The sequence below is a fragment of the Mustela erminea genome, chromosome 5 (assembly GCF_009829155.1).
Source record: "Mustela erminea isolate mMusErm1 chromosome 5, mMusErm1.Pri, whole genome shotgun sequence".
In the NCBI taxonomy this organism is placed as follows: Eukaryota; Metazoa; Chordata; class Mammalia; order Carnivora; family Mustelidae; genus Mustela; species Mustela erminea.
The window spans coordinates 82,009,929-82,027,701 of record NC_045618.1 but is presented as its reverse complement, the minus strand read 5'-3'; the positions used below and the strand labels follow the sequence as shown (position 1 = coordinate 82,027,701).

The window sequence follows — 17,773 nt, the reverse complement described above, 5'->3', positions numbered from 1 at the left end:
GTTCTTTTCCTGGCTTCCTAAAATTCTTTTATTTATTTATTTATTTTTTTAAGGAAGGCAAGTCTTGCTCTGATTCGAAAAATGATTCATTTTTGCTCTGAAGCACTCTTAAAAGAAGTTTGTGATTCTGATGTTGGTCACAATTTGCCTACAGTACTAGTGGAAATCACTGCAACTGTCCTTGATCAAGAGGTCAGATTTTTATCTTTTTTGAAATTCCGGTAGCTTTAATTCCCTTTAGACAATGGTTAGTAAAATAATTTAATTTTTGTCCTAATTTCAGTAAATCGTTTTGTTTATGAAATTACTGCATTTGTCTACTTCAGGCAGTTAAATTTATTTTTATCGTTTTTCCTTAATTGCCTTTTTGTTTTCCCCCAGGATGATGATGATGGCCACTTGCTGGCTTTACAAATCATAAGAGATTTGGTAGATAAAGGTGGTGATATTTTTTTGGATCAGCTAGCCAGACTTGGTGTAATTAGCAAAGTGTCAACTTTGGCAGGACCTTCCTCTGATGATGAGAATGAAGAGGAATCAAAACCAGAAAAAGTGAGTGATGTTGTTTGCAGTGTTATCAGGAATAGAGTTTTTTGGAGGAAATCTAGTTGCAATTTACGATGACTTTTGATAAAATAATGGCAGTATGAGGTAGTACTAGAATTTTTATAAAATTTGGTTATTTTTATTTTAAGATTTTATTTTTTTATTTTGGAGAAAGAATGTGATCAGGGGAAGGGGCAGAGGAAGAAGAGAGAAAATTTGAAACTGACTCTGTGCTGAGTGTGGAGCCTGATCAGGGCTCAATCCTACAATCCTGAGATCATGATCCAAACCAAAACCAAGAGTTGGACGCTGAACCAACTAATCCATGCAGGCACCCCTCCGAATTTGGTTATTTTTAGAAAGTTTATTGATAAAATTTAAAACTTACAGAAAAATTGCAAATAGAGTATCAGAGTGTTCTTTATAAATTCACTAATTATTGACATTTTGCTCAATTTACTTTATTTATACAGACACTATGTGTGTGTATACATTTAAGAAATATTATTTGAAAGGCACCTGGCTGGCTCATTTGGTAGTGCATACAACACTTGAGCTTGGGGTTGTAAGTTTGAGCCCCATATTGGTTGTAGAGAGTACTTAAAAGTAAAATATTTAAGAAGTACCTGGGTGACTTTGTCATTTAAGTATCTGACTCTTAATCTTAGTTTAGATCTTGATCCTCACGGTTGTGAGTTCAGGCTCTATGTTGAGCTCTACACTGGGCCTAGAGCCTACTTAAAGAAAAAAAAATTATTATTATTTTAATGATTGTATTTATTTGCCAGAGAGAGAGAGAGCACAGGCAGGGGGACCAGCAGGCAGAGGTATTAGCAGGCTCCCTGCAGGGAGCCCACCGGATGTGGGACCTGATCCCAGGATCTTGGGACCATAACCCAAGCTAAAGGTAGACACCCAACTGACTGAGCCATCCAGGTGCTCCCAAAATATTATTTGAATATTATTTGAGAAGATAGGTACATAGTGCCCCTTTTAACAACCTAAAACTTCACCAAAAACTAGGACATTCTCTTGTATAATACTGGTTAGTTATCAAAGTCAGGAAATTTATATTTATTTTCTAATAACTAACTAAATAAATAGATTTTATTTATTTGACAGAGAGACAGTGAGAACAGGAGCACAAGCAGGAAGAGTGGAAAAGGGAGAAGCAGGCTTCCTGCCAAGCAGGGAGCCCAATGCATGGCTCAATTGCAGACCTTGGGATTGTGACCTGAGCCGAAGGCAGATGCTTAATGACTGAGCTACCAGGCGCCCCTGTTTATTTATTTTTAAAGATTTTATTCATTTGAGAGAGAGAGAATGCTCAAGTATGAGCAGAAGGGAATGGCAGAGGGAGAGGGAAAAGCAGATTCTCTACTGAGCAGGGAGCCTGATTGGAGGTTCAGTCCCAGAACCCTTAGATCGTGACCTGAGCTGAAGGCAGATGCCACATAGGTGGCTGAAGCCACACAGGTGTCCCGAAGATAATCTGTTTAAACTCTGATGCTTGAACAAGTGGGTACATACAGACACAAAAAAGAAATTTTGATTATACTATAGGTACCACATACAAAATTAATAGAAAATGAATCACAGCCTGAAATGTATGGGCATATAAAACTTAAAGAGGGAAAGGAAGAAAATCTTACTGACCTTGATCATGACAAAGATTTCTTAAATAGGACATTAAAAACTTATATTGTAGGGGTGCCTGGCTGGCTCAGCTGGAAGAGTATCCAATTTTGATCTCAGGGTTGTGAATTCAAGCCCCACATTGGGTATAAAGATTACTTAAAAATAAATAAATTAAAAGGTTATACTATACAAGAGCAAAATAAATCGATAAATTTTCTTTTATCAAAAGTAATCTTCTGTTCTTAAAGATACCTTGTTTAGAAAATGGAAAGATGAGTTCTTGTGTGGCTCATTGGTTGTGTGTCTGATTCTTGATTTTGTTTCAGGTCACGATCTCAGAGTCATGGGGTCAAACGCCATGTTGGGCTCCATGCTCAGCTTGGAGTCTGCTTGAGATGCTCTCTCTCCCTCCTTTTGCCCCTCTCTTTGCTGTACTATAATATACATACATAGCTTAAAAAGAAAATGAAAAGACAACCCAGAAGATACTCTTTGTCTAAAAATATTTTATTTGGCCTTCATTTTTGATGGATATTTTCAGTGCCTGCAAGGACTTTTGGCTAATCATTTTCAGAGATGGTCCATTGTCACCTGATGTACATAGTCTCCATTGAGAAATTCACTTTATTTCTCATCTTAGTTCTTTGGTACATAACATATATATATTTTTAAGATTTATTTATTTGAGAGAGAGTGTGTGAGTGAGAGAGAGCACAAGCATGGGGGAGGGTCACAGGGAGAGGGAGAATGAGGCTCCCTGCTGAGCAGGGAGCCCCATGTGGGGCTCAATCCCAGGACCCTGGGATCATGACCTGAGCTGAAGGCAGTCACTTAACCAACTGAGACACCCCGGTGCCCCAACTTAACATCTCTTCTAACAACATTTTTTCTTCCTCTGGCTATTCTTATGATTTTAAGCAGTGTGACTTTGCTCTTCTTTGTTGTGCTTGGTGTACTTGTGTAAATATGCACATGTGAGTGTCCATCCCTGCTCAGGGTTTAATTTTCCTTGATCTGTGGGATTAAACTTTTTATCAGATTTGAAACTTTTCAGCATTTGAAATGCAACTGTCTGACCACTTTGTGTGATCTCTGGGAATTATCCAGCTTAATAATTTTCCATTTGTTCTTTGCCTATCCTTTATGGAGTGTCACCCGAGAAATGAGTGGTCCGGTATTCGTTAGAGACTCATGGTGACCACTTTGCCAATTTCTAGAAGTCTTTTTGACTTGGCTCCCTAATCCTGAACTCATCGTCCTTATGTTCTGTTTGCTTTAGCCTCTTCAAACACATATCTCTATTTCCTGAAGTCATACTGCTCGACTCTCTTTGTGTTTCTTCTTAGCCAGAAATTTTTGTCTGGAACTAAGGGGCTTAACTTGTTTTTTTCTGTTTTCTGGGGGATCATGGTCTTATATTGCATATTGCCCAATGTTTGAGACACTTTTTCACGTATTTTGACTAGCTTTTCGTTGTTTACAGTGCGTAAAGAAGTCTTGGGGCTTGTTAACTCATTGCAGCTTAGAGCAAAAGTAGTTAGTTTAAAGATATTTATAATCCGTACTTTACAATCTCATTTTAGTGTTATAAGCTAACTACTTCAGTTTTTTATGTTCAAAAAAGTATGTAAAAATATTTTTTAAGTGTAACAAGTTTTTTTGAAGTTTAAAAGTGCTTTACCCAGGGGTACCTGGGTGGCTCAGTCAGTTAAGCACCTTCCTTGGTCTCAGGTCTTGATCTTGGTGTCTTGCGTTCGAGCCTGTTTTGGGCTCCCTCCCACTCATGCTCTCTCTGTCTCAAATAAGTAAATAAAATCTTGAAAAAAAAAAAGTGCTTTACCACATACACATGTATGTACATAAATACCAAGTTCACAATGGTTTGTTGTTTTTTTTTTTTTAAAGATTTTATTTATTTATTTGACAGAGAGAAATCACAAGTAGATGGAAAGGCAGGCAGAGAGAGAGAGAGGGAAGCAGGCTCCCCGATCCCAGGACCCTGAGATCATGACCCGAGCCGAAGGCAGCGGCTCAACCCACCGAGCCACCCAGGCGCCCCTCACATATGGTTTTGATGAATATTCTTAATATTTAAATGTTGTCAACACAATAAAATTTTTCAGGATGTCAGGCTAAGAAAACAGTGTTTACAAATTGCTTTTTCTTTTAAGCATGCTCAAAAATCTTTTTATTTCTTAAGATTAAAAAAAAAAATTTGAGACACAGTGGGACGCCTGGATGGCTCAGTTAAGTGGCTGCCTTCGGCTCAGATCATGATCCCAGCGTCCTGGGATTGGGTCCCACATCGGGCTCCTTGCTCAGCAGGGAGCCTGCTTCTCCCTCTGCCTCTGCCTGCCAATCTGTCTGCCTGTGCTCACTCTCTCTGACAAATAAATAAATAAAATCTTTAAAAAAAAATTTTTTTTTTTTGAGACACAGAGACAGCACAAGTGGGGAGGATAATTAGGTAGTTTTGTGTAGACCAAATCCATTGGTCTTCTCTATCAGTACACCTGGAAATGTTGTAACTTAGGTTGTTATTTATATAACTTTTTTTTTGTTTTTAAGATTTCCTTTATTTATTAGACTAAGAGAGAGGACAAGCCGGGGGTGTGGGGGTCAGGGGAGAGAAGCAGGCTCAATCCCAGGACTCTGGGATCAGGAACTGAGCAGAAGGCAGATGCTTAACTGATTGAGCCACCCAGGTGCCCCTATTTATGTAACTTTCTTGACATTTTTAGGACTTGTAAGATTTAGCTATAGGTAATTAGTTGAATCAAAATACATACTAAACTGCAGGCAACTAAGTATATAAGTTCATAATGGTTTAGTTCTAAATTTGATACTAGGACATATTTTTAAAAACCTGTGAGTATTTGATACAGATATTGTTTTCCTTGTTTCATTGAATAATTTTACACATTTAGGAAGATGAACCACAGGAGGATGCTAAAGAATTGCAGCAAGGTAAACCATATCATTGGAGAGACTGGTCAATCATTAGGGGAAGGGACTGTTTATATATATGGAGTGATGCAGCAGCCTTGGAATTATCTAATGGCAGTAATGGATGGTTCAGATTTATCTTGGATGGAAAACTAGCCACCATGTATTCAAGTGGTAGTCCTGAAGGTGGATCGGACAGTTCAGGTAATGTTTTATTTCTTCTAAAATGTTTTATTAGTTTCTGTAATTTTGATGATTTGTTTTTATGCTGATAATTTTGCTAGCATTGTCATAGAAATAGCACATTTTTGATGATCATAGGCCAATTTATTTATTATCAACAGAGAAAAACTGTTCTACCATGAAAGCATTTAAGAAATGCCTTTTTATTGTATGAGACAAGGAATAGCACTGTACGTACTTTTACTCTCTCTAATGTTAGGTAAAACTACCTCTTACCATGTAATGATGAATTGTATGTGTGTGAAGCCTCTTCAAGTAGTATCTTCCAAAAGCCTTATATTTTAAAAAATTACGCCTATAGGAGTGCTTTATGCCTGAATCTATATATATCAAACCAGTGTGAATATACCAAAGAATAAAACTCTAATTTTTTTATATTAAACAGATACTCCAACAGGTAGCTTAAAAAATAAAAAAAGGAATATTTGAAAAGAATGAGGTTTTAAAATAATCATTTTGTCTTTATAGAAAGCAGAAGTGAATTCTTAGAGAAGTTACAAAGAGCTCGAGGCCAAGTAAAGCCATCTACTTCAAGTCAACCTATACTCTCAGCACCAGGACCCACTAAACTCACTGTAGGAAATTGGTCACTAACTTGTTTGAAAGAAGGAGAAATTGCTATTCACAACTCAGATGGTCAGCAAGCAACAATACTGAAAGAAGATTTACCTGGTTTTGTATTTGAATCTAATAGAGGAACCAAACATTCATTTACTGCAGAAACTTCTCTGGGTAAGTTGTATAGGATATATAAGTTTAACACATAAAAATAAATGAGTATCTTAAATTGCAGTGAAATAAATTCTGTGAAATGTCCTTTTTTTTTTTTAAAGGTTCAGAATTTGTGACTGGTTGGACTGGTAAAAGAGGCAGAAAATTGAAATCTAAATTAGAAAAAACAAAGCAAAAGGTATATTTGTGAGATTTTCTTTTTCTTTTTCTTTTTTTTTTGTCATTTATACTGACTTGGTAAGGTTTCATTGGTATATTGCAAGCATTTAAAAAATTGGGCCATATAACACAAGTTACCCTAATCTAACATATTTTGTTTTTCTTTTTCTGTGCTCATTATTTTATGTTCCACAGGACATACACATTTCCTTATAATTTTATACACATGCTAAACATAAACATTAAAACAAAATTTGTAAGACAATAAAATTTAAATTTTTGACTTGTTAATGTCAGAAAAACTTTGAACTCATGCTTTAATTATTATTACAGTGGGGTTGAAAACATCATTTTATTTTACAATCCTGATTTAATATTCATGATAAAGCAATTTGAATGTCTGGTTCTAGATTCAGATATTTTGATGCTTAGTTTAAACGTCATCTTAGGTGAAATAATTGTTTCAAAAAGATATAGGGAGTGGGGCGCCTGGGTGGCTCAGTGGGTTAAAGCCTCTGCCTTTGGCTCAGGTCATGATCCCAGGGATCCTGTCCTGGGATCGAGCCCCGCATTGCATCGGGCTCTCTGCTCCGTGGGGAGCCTGCTTCCTCCTCTCTCTCTGCCTGCCTACTTGTGATCTCTGTCAAATAAATAAATAAAATATTAAAAAAAAAAGATATAGGAGCAAGTGTTTACTGACTCCATCTCTAAAATAACAATAATAATTTTTAAATTTTATCCATTAAGTATGCTTCCCCCCCACCCCATCTCCCCAAATAAGGCTACATAACTCTTGGACTGGCTTAGTAGAGAGAGCATGCAACTCTTGATTTTGGAATTTAAGTCCAAGCCCCACATTGGATATGGAGATTACTTAAAAAAATATAAGCCAGTATATTTCCATCTTTATTATATCAATTTTTGCTTTTTATTTTTCATTTTTAAAAGAGACAATAATCCCATAATTAGATTCAGTATTTTCTGATGGCAGAAATTTTTATTTTACCTACAATGATATAGAATAGTTTTTTCATACAGTATATGAAGAGTGCTTTTAGGTGTTTTGAATTAGGATCTTACTGTGTTTCTTATGGCTTTGGCCTTAGAAATAGTAGTAATAGGTTTTATTTGGAGCAGTTATACATAACATGTTTATGTCTCCATTTCTGCTTGTTAATGTGTTGGGCCATCCTAAAGATACTTCCAGATGCTAGACCTTTGAAAGAAACCCTTTCATTTCTTTAGACACATATATATTATCTCTATAGCTATATATATGACTTTGTGATTGCTTCTTTGTTTTTAAAGAGTGTGAGGTCAGAAGTTTTTTCTAATTCAGGGTATCTTAAGGGCATTTGAGGAATAAATATCTCAATTGAAGATAGCCATTAGATTCTAAAAGGAATTTGAACTAAATATAGTCCATTTTGTTATTCATAATAGTTGTGTTATGTAAAGCTTCTGTGAATACTGAACTATTGCTCTTAGGGGAAACACAGGGTTAGGTTCTTTTGAGGCTCTGGTCACATTTTTGTAACTGATCCATACCTAACCTTATTTTATGTGTCTTTCTGTTTAAAGATATCATCTTTAATGTATATTACTGACTTCTTAACACTGAACTTGGGGCCATTAACATCCTCATGCCTGAATGAAGTTTACCTAACACACATTTTCTCCTTAAGACATGTGTCATGCCTTCTTGTGCTTAGAAACACTGGGCAGCATTTCAGTACTATGTATGGTGGCCATTTTAAACAGTGAAAGCACCAATAAAATCACAGAAATGTTAAAAACTTGGCACAAAATAGAGTGTGGAAGGAGGGCACTTGTTTGTAAAGAGCTAATACAAGTATGACACTTGGTTAAAGGTAGAGTCGCCTTGTTTGACCTCACTTGGGAACATGCGCATGAGGCACCTCTTAAGTTTTTGTTGCACTGTGCATGTCCACAAGTGACTGTGAGAGCACTCTTAAGTATTGATTTGGAGATTATAGATTTTAGTGAGTAGTTGAACTCATGAATATAGAATTCTCAAATAATGAGGATCAATTGTAATTTTTTGTAAACTTACCACTGAGCTATCTCAGGAATTTCTTGTAATTCCTGATAGGTTGTATTAACCAACCAAATTCAGAGTCAGTGGGAACTGAAATTTCACAATACAGAAGAAAAGTAAGAAGTAGAATAAATTAAGAAGAACTAGTTTCAGTCCTTTATTTTCATATTCTTAAAGAATATATGATTATTGACTTCTTTTCTTAAAGTGGATAGTATCTTATTGACCATGTGGCTATTCTTTGGGTATGGAAATAGTACATATCAAAATATACTGATTTTAGGTAAAAGTAATTTTAACTATTCATTTTAACCTTCATTTTTCTTATTAATACTGTTTTACAAAGGGGTAATGTCTTAAGTGTTGTTTAATATTCAGAGCTTACTTTCCTCCTAATTCTGAAAGGCACACCAAAATAGAATGAAAAAGTACTATTAATTCATTTCAGGAGTCAATTTTTTTCTATTATGTTAGAATTATGCTAGGTTAGTTTTTTAAATGAAATTATATAAGTCCAAAATTTACATTATTTAAGCAGATATTTTTAAAGACTGTATGTACTTAATTTTATCAGACCCAAACCTGGAACACATTAATTTACTTTTAATTTTAATTTTAGTTTTTTTTTCAAGTTCCAAAAAGGCTTTATTACATACGGTGGGGGGGGGGGTTCAGTCCTTCTTGGCAGCCTCTTTGCTCATGGCTGCCAGATCATTGCTCAGCTCCTTTTCTCTTCCTCTTGGCATGGATGTGTGTCCCTACTCTTTTCTTGATGACCTTAAGGGCACACTTGTCCTTGGAGACCTTGAACAGCTCCATAGCATACTGCTGGTATGGGATGAAGCTGCGTAACTCTCAGATCCTATCTTGCATGAACTTGGTGTGCTTGGTGAGGTGCCCATGGTGGCAGCTGTGCATGCTCATGTTCTTAGTCACTTTGTGGTCCTTGTTGAGGCCCATGGTGGTAGAGTAGTACAGAGCCATGGCTGCTGTTCCTTCATGGCTCCAGTGGTGGAAAGGCTCAAATAACATTAATTTAAGTAAAAGGTGGCTAGTACCCAGACCAACTGTGGTCATTATTCCTTATGATTAAATATATAAATCTATAGAGTGTCATTTATACTTGGAATAATATAAATAGAAAAAAGAGTAAAACCTAAAGCACAGGGGCGCCTGGGTGGCTCAGTCAGTTAAGTGTCTGCCTTCAGCTTAGGTCATAATCTTGGGGTCCTGGAATCGAGCCCCGCTTCAGGCTCTCTGCCCAACGGGGAGTCTGCTCCTCCATTTGCCTCTGCCCCTCCCCCTACTCGTGTGCTTTTTCTCTCCCTGCCATAAGTAAATAAAATCTTAAAAAAAAAAAAACCCAAACCTAAAGTACACCCCTAAAGTAAAGAGAAAAGAATAAAACCTAAAGTATACCCCTAAAGTCTAAAACCTAAAGTTGAACCCTGTTAAAAGGTTCAGCTTCAGGGGAGTTCCTTTCTGTATACAAGATGGAAGGCTGCCTAACTCATGGAACATTGAATAAAGCCAAGTAGGTCTTTAAGTTTTAAGGAAAAGTTAAAAAGATTCAACTTTGGTTGATTGAGCTATAGGTGGCTTAATTTTTTTTTTTTTTTTTTGCTTATTTATATTTTCTAATTGGTTCACTGTAATTAGGTTACTTTTATTTAAAAAAAAGCAAAGTTAATTTTTTACAAGTTGTTAAAGTTTATTTAAATGAAATAAGCTCCTCTTTGGCATATGAATACAAAGTTTAAACAACCAAAAATTAAGGTTATGAGTTATTTTATTTGATATTGCTTAAATCTACTAGAGTACTTTTTCACCTGTTAGAACCTTTGACATATATGAGTAGAAGTAGTAGCATTTCTTGGAAGTTGGTAATGAAACAAAAAATTTACAAGTTGCACATTTATATGTAGGTAGAAGAGATTTGTTCAAACTGTTAACTGTGAGAATTCATATTTGCCATTTTAATTTGGTAGGTACGAACTATGGCCCGAGATTTATATGACGACCACTTTAAAGCTGTGGAAAGCATGCCTCGTGGAGTAGTGGTAACACTCAGAAACATAGCAACTCAGTTAGAGTCATCTTGGGAACTTCATACAAATAGACAAGTATGTTAATTCAGCCTCTTGGTTTTATGATGCACATTGATCTTGGTTTAGTTTTTCCCCCTTTACCCTTATATTCTGGGTAATGATTAGGGGTCAGCAAATTACCACCCATGGGCTAAATTAGGCCTGCCACCTATTTTTATATGGCTTTGTAAGAATGGTTTTTATATTTTTAAATGATTGAAAACAAATCAGAAGTAAGAGTAGTATTTTCTGATACATGAAAATTACACGAAAATGTAATGATAGTGTCCAAAAGTAGTTTTATTGCTCACAGCCATACTCACTCTTTTATCTGTTGTCTGTGACTGCTTTGGTCATGTGGCTGCAGGGCAGAGTTGAATAGGTGTGACAGAGGCCATATAGCCTATAAAGCCCCAAATACTTCTAATTGTCCCTTTATAAAATGTTTTGTGCACTGGGCGCCTGGTGACTCAGTCGGTTATGCGTCCTGACTCTTGATTTTGGTTCAGGTCATGATCTCAGGGTTATGAGATTGAGCCCTATATTGGCCTCTGCGCTCAGCCTGGAGCCTGCTTAAGATTTTCTCTTTCCCGCTCCCTCTGCCTCTCTTCATGCCTTCCCTCTCTTAAAAAAAAAATTGTTTTCTGACCCTGGCAGAGATATAATTTACATTAATAATTTGAACTCCCTATTCTTATTTAATATCTGACTTATTTTCTTGATAATTGATGTGATAAATTAAGTATATTAAGACCTGTTTTTTGGTCATTTTTGTCTTCATTAAAAATTTTTTTTTTTTTTTAGTGTATTGAGAGTGAGAACACTTGGAGAGATTTAATGAAGACAGCCTTAGAAAATCTAATTGTACTTTTGAAGGATGAAAACACAATTTCACCATATGAAATGTGTAGTAGTGGATTGGTGCAAGCACTGCTTACTGTTTTAAACAATGTAAGTTTACGAAATAGTACAAAACAGACTATAATACTTCTAACAATTATTTGTAGCTACATTTTTGGCAGAGCATTTGTTTTATCAAGAAATATTTTAAAACTGAGGTAATAAATGTTAATACTTAAAATTTCTCTGGCTTTTCCTTTATGTTGTATTATTAGTTTGAGCCAGTTGAATTAATTAATTGAGTCTATTTTGATTTTTCAGTTTTTATTTTGTCAAGAAATGTTTGTTTTGTTTCTTTTGTCAAGGATTTTTTTGTTGTATTTGTTTTGTCAAGAAATATTTAAAAACTGAGGTAATAAATGTTAATATTTATAATTTCTCTGGTCTTTTCTTTATGTTATATCATTAGTTTGAGCCAGTTGAATTCAATAATTGAGTCTATTTAGATTTTTGAGTTTCCCAATTACAATTTATTCTAGATTTTTTTGACAAAAAAAAAGTTTTAACATTAAGTTTTAACATTATTCACTGCTCTGATTTCTTCATAAAATGAAGTTATTCTATAGACCTTCTTAAGACCTTAAATTATATGCATAAAATTAATTTATGAACCATGACTGTTTAGGAAGTTACTGTGACTATTTGACAAGTATTTGCTAATAACGTTCTTCTTCTCGTCAACTTAGTCTACCTTTAGTATCTTAATTGTGATGAAAATCTTTATTTTCATGAATCATACCATATGTACTTATTATAACCAATTCTAACAAAAGTATAAAAAGTGAAAGTTTTCTTCTATTTTAGTTCTACTTCCTACTTTAATTTTTGCTCTTACTGTATGTGGTAATAAACTCCTAAAATTCACTTTAACTTCTGTAAGTTGTGTATTCACTTCATCACTTCATTCACTTCAGTTTTACCACTTGCATAATTTCCATTTATGGAACTTATATTCACATTATATATCTTAGTGATATTTGTGAAATCATTGTTTTGGTGTACCAGTTATTTTTCCTAATACTGTTGAAATGGAAAATGTTCATTTGAAAATAATCTGATATCACCTTGCATACTACACTTTGGGAAAAGCTGACCAGCACATTCTATACAGGAAGTAAAAAAAAAATAGAAAAGTCTATGTTAGCTGTGGTCTACTAGTTATATAGTAAAAAGAATTTTAATTGAAAGAAAAGAATGATTTCACTTAGATTATATTGGTAATATTTTATAATAATATATTAATATTTATCTTTGTAGTGTGTTTGATAAATTTTGGTAACAGCCTTAAAATGTTTTTTTTTTGTACCTTTTTAATTTTTTTTAGAGCATGGATTTAGATATGAAACAAGATTGTAGTCAACTGGTAGAAAGAATAAATGTTTTCAAAACAGCTTTTAGTGAAAATGAAGATGATGAAAGGTAAATCACTAAATTTCTTTTAATGTTTACAATGTTTGAAAGTTGGCATACTTCTTTAAAGTTGTCTAATATAATGCTTATACACAAAATAGGAACTTTTAAATTCAGTGATCAAAGTAGCTTTATATTTTAAATGTATAATAGGAAAGGCTTTTTAAAGCATTTTTTTTTTTTAATATGTTATTTATTTACTTGAGAGACGAAGAGAGCATGAGCAGGGTGAGGGGCAGAGGGAGAAGCAGACTCCCTGTTGAGCAGGGAGCCTGATGTAGGATTTGATCCCAGGACTCTAGGATCATGACCCAGCTGAGCCACCCAGGCACCCCTGGAAACATCCTTTTACATAAATTCCTTTAAGTGGCATTACTGAGTTAAAGGTTGTAGGTGATCTTAAAAGTTTCTTGATAAAAATTGTCAAGTTACTTTCTAGAAACATTATACCAGCATTACCTTGCCAGCAAATAATATGATTTTCAAAACTTTGCTGTTTTATATATTTTATATGTATCAAATTTTAAGTAATAAAATTATTTAAACTTAAAACAAGATTTATTTATTTATTTGTAAGAGAGAGAGAGTGAGTGCATGTACACAAGCAGGGGGAGTGGCAAGCAGAGGGACAAGCAGGCTCTGCTCTCAGACTCCCTGCTGAGCAGGGAGCCTGATGTGGGGCTTCATTCATCCCAGGAGCTGGGATCAGGACTTGAGCCACCCAGGCGTCCCATAATTGTTTAAGCTTTAAAAAATAAATTTTATGTCTACTTTGAATGCAGTTGATAAAAGTCTTATAAGTAAAATGAAATACTTGATTCTTGAGTGAAGGAAATTGAGTTGTGAGAGTATTTTTGTTTGCACATACAAAATTAAACTTCTCTTTGCACTCATAAAGAAAGTAGGGGTCTTTATGAGGTTGGTAAACACAGTTCTGTATGAATTTGGTTATAAAATTATATAAATGCTCTTAATTATTTTTTCTTTGTAGTCGACCAGCAGTTGCATTAATTCGGAAGTTAATAGCTGTACTAGAGTCTATTGAACGCCTACCTCTCCATTTATATGATACACCTGGATCCACATATAACCTGCAGGTAATCATGAAAAATGTAGTCACTATTGCTTAATATGTTTAGGAGTAGTCTTTTACTTTGCTTAAGAAAACAAAAATAAGAACAAACTTTGTTTCACATTGTTTTAAGTTAACAATTCCGCTTACCCATTAAAGACTGTAATCCTAATGCCATTTGATTATTTTTAATAACTATTGAATTATTAATATTTCAACTTTTAAAAATCAAATCACTGTGGATTTTTAATAAATATTTTTAAGTAGTAAATCATTTGGTTGAGGGTAAGTGGAAGAAGATGCTTTATCAGTGGAAAAGGCAGGAAAAAAGAAATGGGTCCTTTTGTTCTAGAATTATGAGTTAAGTCCTTTGGTCTCTATGAGTATCAGTAGATGAGAAAGTATAAAAATATTTTAAGGACAATTTTTCTTGCTTTATGTCATTTGGTAAAGCCAGGTGGCCTTCCTTACCTGTTCCTATTGATTATTTAGGAAATCTTGTGTTTTATAAGAAGCCTTGTTTTTTTCCTAAATGTTTGGGTTGGCATTTACATTAATTTATTCTTGTATTCTTTAGTTAGCAGCTGGTATCCAAATGTGAATAGACAGAATAAATATTCTTTGTATGACTATCCCAGTACAGATCTTTATTATATCTTTTGTAGGTTACCTTAGTTTTCTTTATATGTCATTTTGCCTGAATTTTGCCTTTATCCAGTATTGGACTGCATGAAATAGTTTCTTTTAAATACAGTCTTTACTAAGTGACTAAGAATTTGTATTTGCCAAAACAATGGTTACTCAAGGCAAAAATCTTGCCATACCCCCCAAGTATCCAAATGTTACCAAAGCCATAGATTCCCAGACTAGAGAAGTTGTCCAGGGAGTTAAAGTATTTAGTTTGCTTGACATGGAATTATATATAACATGGTGTTGAGATCTACTTTGTGTTTCATTTTGGATTGAATAATGAGGAGGAGCAAGGGTTTTTTGGCACATTCCCCCTTTTTTTCTTAAATATTTTATTTGTTAAGCAATCATTATGCCAAATGTGGGGTTCCAAGTTACAACCCCAAGATCGAGTCACATGGTCTACTAACTGAGTCAGCTAGGCACCCCAGCACATCCTTTTTAAGGCTTTGTCCTTTTTTAGGCTCTATCCTTTTTATTTTTTTTTTTTTATAAGATTTTTATTTATTTGTGGGGCACCTAGGTGACTCAGTTGTTGTGTCTGCCTTCGGCTCAGGTCATGCCTGGGATCAAGCCCCGCATCAGGCTCTCTGCAGCAGGGAGCCTGCTTCTGCCTCTTTTACTCCCCTTGTTCGTGTTCCCTATCTCACTGGCTCTCTCTCTGTCAAATAAATAAAGTCTTTAAAAAAAAAAAAAAAGATTTTTATTTATTTGAGAGAGACAGAGCATGTGCAAGGGAGGGAAGAACCCTGGAATCATGAGTGAGCCAAAGGCAGCTGCTTAACCAACTGAGCCACCCAGGCACCCCAAGGCTTTATCCTTGTGAAGTGAATGATGCAGAGGTAAGTCTCAATGACTGGAAATTCCCCCGCTTGTATGGTCCTAGGAGCATCAACATCTTTTATTATGCACTTCCCATTTTAGGAGGCTGTGCAAGAAGGCTGGTAATGTACCCTCTGGTAGTTTTGTAGTCTAAACTGTTACCCACATGCCCATATAAATATTTGATTATGTATCTATAGGAATTAGTGAAGATTTAAACAGTAGTGAAAACCACCTAAAATTGCTGGTTTTATACTTGTTTAATAAAATGGATTGGATTGGAAGCTATCTGTATTTTTATTTTACTTTATTTTATTTTATTTTTAAAAGATCTTATTTATTTATTTGACACAGAGACAGAACACAAGCAGGGAAAGCATCAGGCAAAAGGAGAGGGAGAAGCAGCCTCCTTGCTGAACAGGGAGCCCGACTGGGGGCTCGATTCCAGGACTCTGGGATCATAACCTGATGAGCAGATGCTTAATCAACTGAGCCATCCCAGCGCCCTGTCTTGTAGTGGAGCCTGGCTCCCTCAGTTGGTAGAGCCTGCGACTCGATCTTAGGGTTGTAAGTTTGAGCCCCATATTGGGCATAAAGCCTACCTAAAAAGTTGATTAGCCTTAGATTATTTAATATATTCTGTCTTTAAGGGAATAAATTAGGGGCTCCTGGGTGTCTCAGTTGGTTAAGTGCCTGCCTTTGTCTTCGGTCATGATCCCAGGGTCCTGGGATCCAGTCTGCCATCAGGCTCCCTGCTCAGTGGGCAGCCTGCTTCTCTCTCTGCCTGCCGCTCCCCCTGCTTGTATTCTCTCTCTCTCTATGACAAATAATAAAATCTTAAAAAAAAAAAAAGAATGATTAAAAAAATAAAGGAATGAATTAGCTTAATAATGAGCTATTCTTCATAACTTTCCTGGAAATTGAAACTTGTAAGGAATACAGTACTTCTGTTACAGTGTTTTACGATTTCTTTAAACCATGTGTATTTGAAGTTGTTTAGAAATTTCTAAGTACAATGTTAACTTTCTTGAAAGCCAGTATCACTTGTTCAATGGTCCTTTTAAATTTTATTTACTTGTAAAGATTTTATTTATTTATTTGAGAGAGAAAGAGAGAGAGGAAGAACTGAGGGAGGAGCAGAGGGAGAGGGACAAGCAGACTCTGTACTGAGCATGGAGCCTGATGTTGTACTTGATCTTATAACACTGAGATCATTCCCCGAGCTGAAATCAAGAGACGGACAGTTAACTGACTAAGCCACCCAGGTGCCCCCAGTGGTCCTTTGTTTTTTAAAAAAAAAAAAAAAAGAAAACACACATTGGTCCTTCTTCTAGGGTTATACTATAACTTACAATTTTCAATTACTATTGAGAATGTTTCTCATTTTTACAGTTCTAAGAGAAAAACAAGGTACTTTCTGAAGCAGTCTTATCATTTTTTGCACAGATACTTACAAGAAGATTAAGATTTCGGTTGGAACGTGCACCTGGTGAAACTGCTTTGATAGACAGGACTGGCAGGATGTTGAAGATGGAACCCCTGGCTACAGTTGAATCTCTGGAACAGTATCTCTTAAAAATGGTGAGTTTCTGTCAAGGCCGTGGTGAAATAGGCATTCTCTGCTATGGGGTTTAACCCTTTAGAAAAGAAGTTGCAGAAGTACGTATGCAGAGTTATGTTATGGTAATGCACTTTGACCTTGTAATTCCATTTTTTTGTACTCTATTTTAAGAAAATAATCTTTATGCACTATAAATGCTTTCTTCAGTAAGAGGTTTATTAGAGACATTTGTGATACTAAAGTCATGAACAAACCTTAATGCCAGTCAATAAGGTGTCTATCAAGCTGATAATTATTTCCATTAATTTGTATATTATGTAGCTATTAAAATGTATAAAGACCAATATGGAAAAAAAAATTTGGTACAGTATGATCAGATGTTGTTTTACCTTGTCTATTGAAATAATGGAGTAAACAAATATTCTATGATATTAATAGTTGATATTTTGGTTGTAGAAATTTGAGTATTTCTGTTTTTTTTTCCCACAGATACTCTTTTTTTAAAAAAAGATTTACTTATTTGTGAGAGAGTGCATGTGTGGTGGGGAGGAGGCAGAGGGAGAAGAAGAGAGAGAATCTCAAGTAGCCACCTTGCTGAGCATGGAGCCCACTGTAGGATTTTCCCCATGTAGTCTTTAATGAGTAATTGCTGGGATAAAATAAGTCAAATTGGGGCACCTGGGTGGCTCATTCGGTTAAGAGGCTTCCTTCAGCTCAGGTCAAGATCTCAGGGTCCTGGGACTGAGCCTGAGCCCTACATTGGGCTCCCTGCTCAGCGGGGAGTCTGCTTATTCCTCTGCAGCCCCCCTCCCCACCCCACCCCTGCCGTGCTCTCTCTCTCATAGGTAAATAAACTCAAAAAAATAAGTCACATTAAAGGAGAGGGAAAAGTGGGCAGTGCATTTGAA

At 35.4% G+C, this 17,773-nt stretch overlaps 1 protein-coding gene and 1 pseudogene across 7 annotated transcripts in view; one reads left to right on the top strand and one right to left on the bottom strand.

Moving 5' to 3' along the window:
• HECTD1 (HECT domain E3 ubiquitin protein ligase 1) overlaps window positions 1–17,773 on the top strand; it is a 96,244-nt gene that overhangs the window by 44,264 nt on the left and 34,207 nt on the right. For all 7 annotated transcript variants that reach the window (XM_032341470.1, XM_032341469.1, XM_032341467.1 and 4 more), the window contains exons 11-20: window positions 54–192; window positions 382–552; window positions 5,112–5,334; window positions 5,842–6,105; window positions 6,207–6,283; window positions 10,312–10,446; window positions 11,215–11,361; window positions 12,635–12,729; window positions 13,712–13,817; window positions 16,751–16,885. In XM_032341470.1, the coding sequence (XP_032197361.1) occupies window positions 54–192; window positions 382–552; window positions 5,112–5,334; window positions 5,842–6,105; window positions 6,207–6,283; window positions 10,312–10,446; window positions 11,215–11,361; window positions 12,635–12,729; window positions 13,712–13,817; window positions 16,751–16,885 (1,492 nt within the window). The remainder of the gene's footprint in view (window positions 1–53; window positions 193–381; window positions 553–5,111; window positions 5,335–5,841; window positions 6,106–6,206; window positions 6,284–10,311; window positions 10,447–11,214; window positions 11,362–12,634; window positions 12,730–13,711; window positions 13,818–16,750; window positions 16,886–17,773) is intronic.
• Window positions 8,891–9,510, bottom strand: LOC116589831 (annotated as a pseudogene).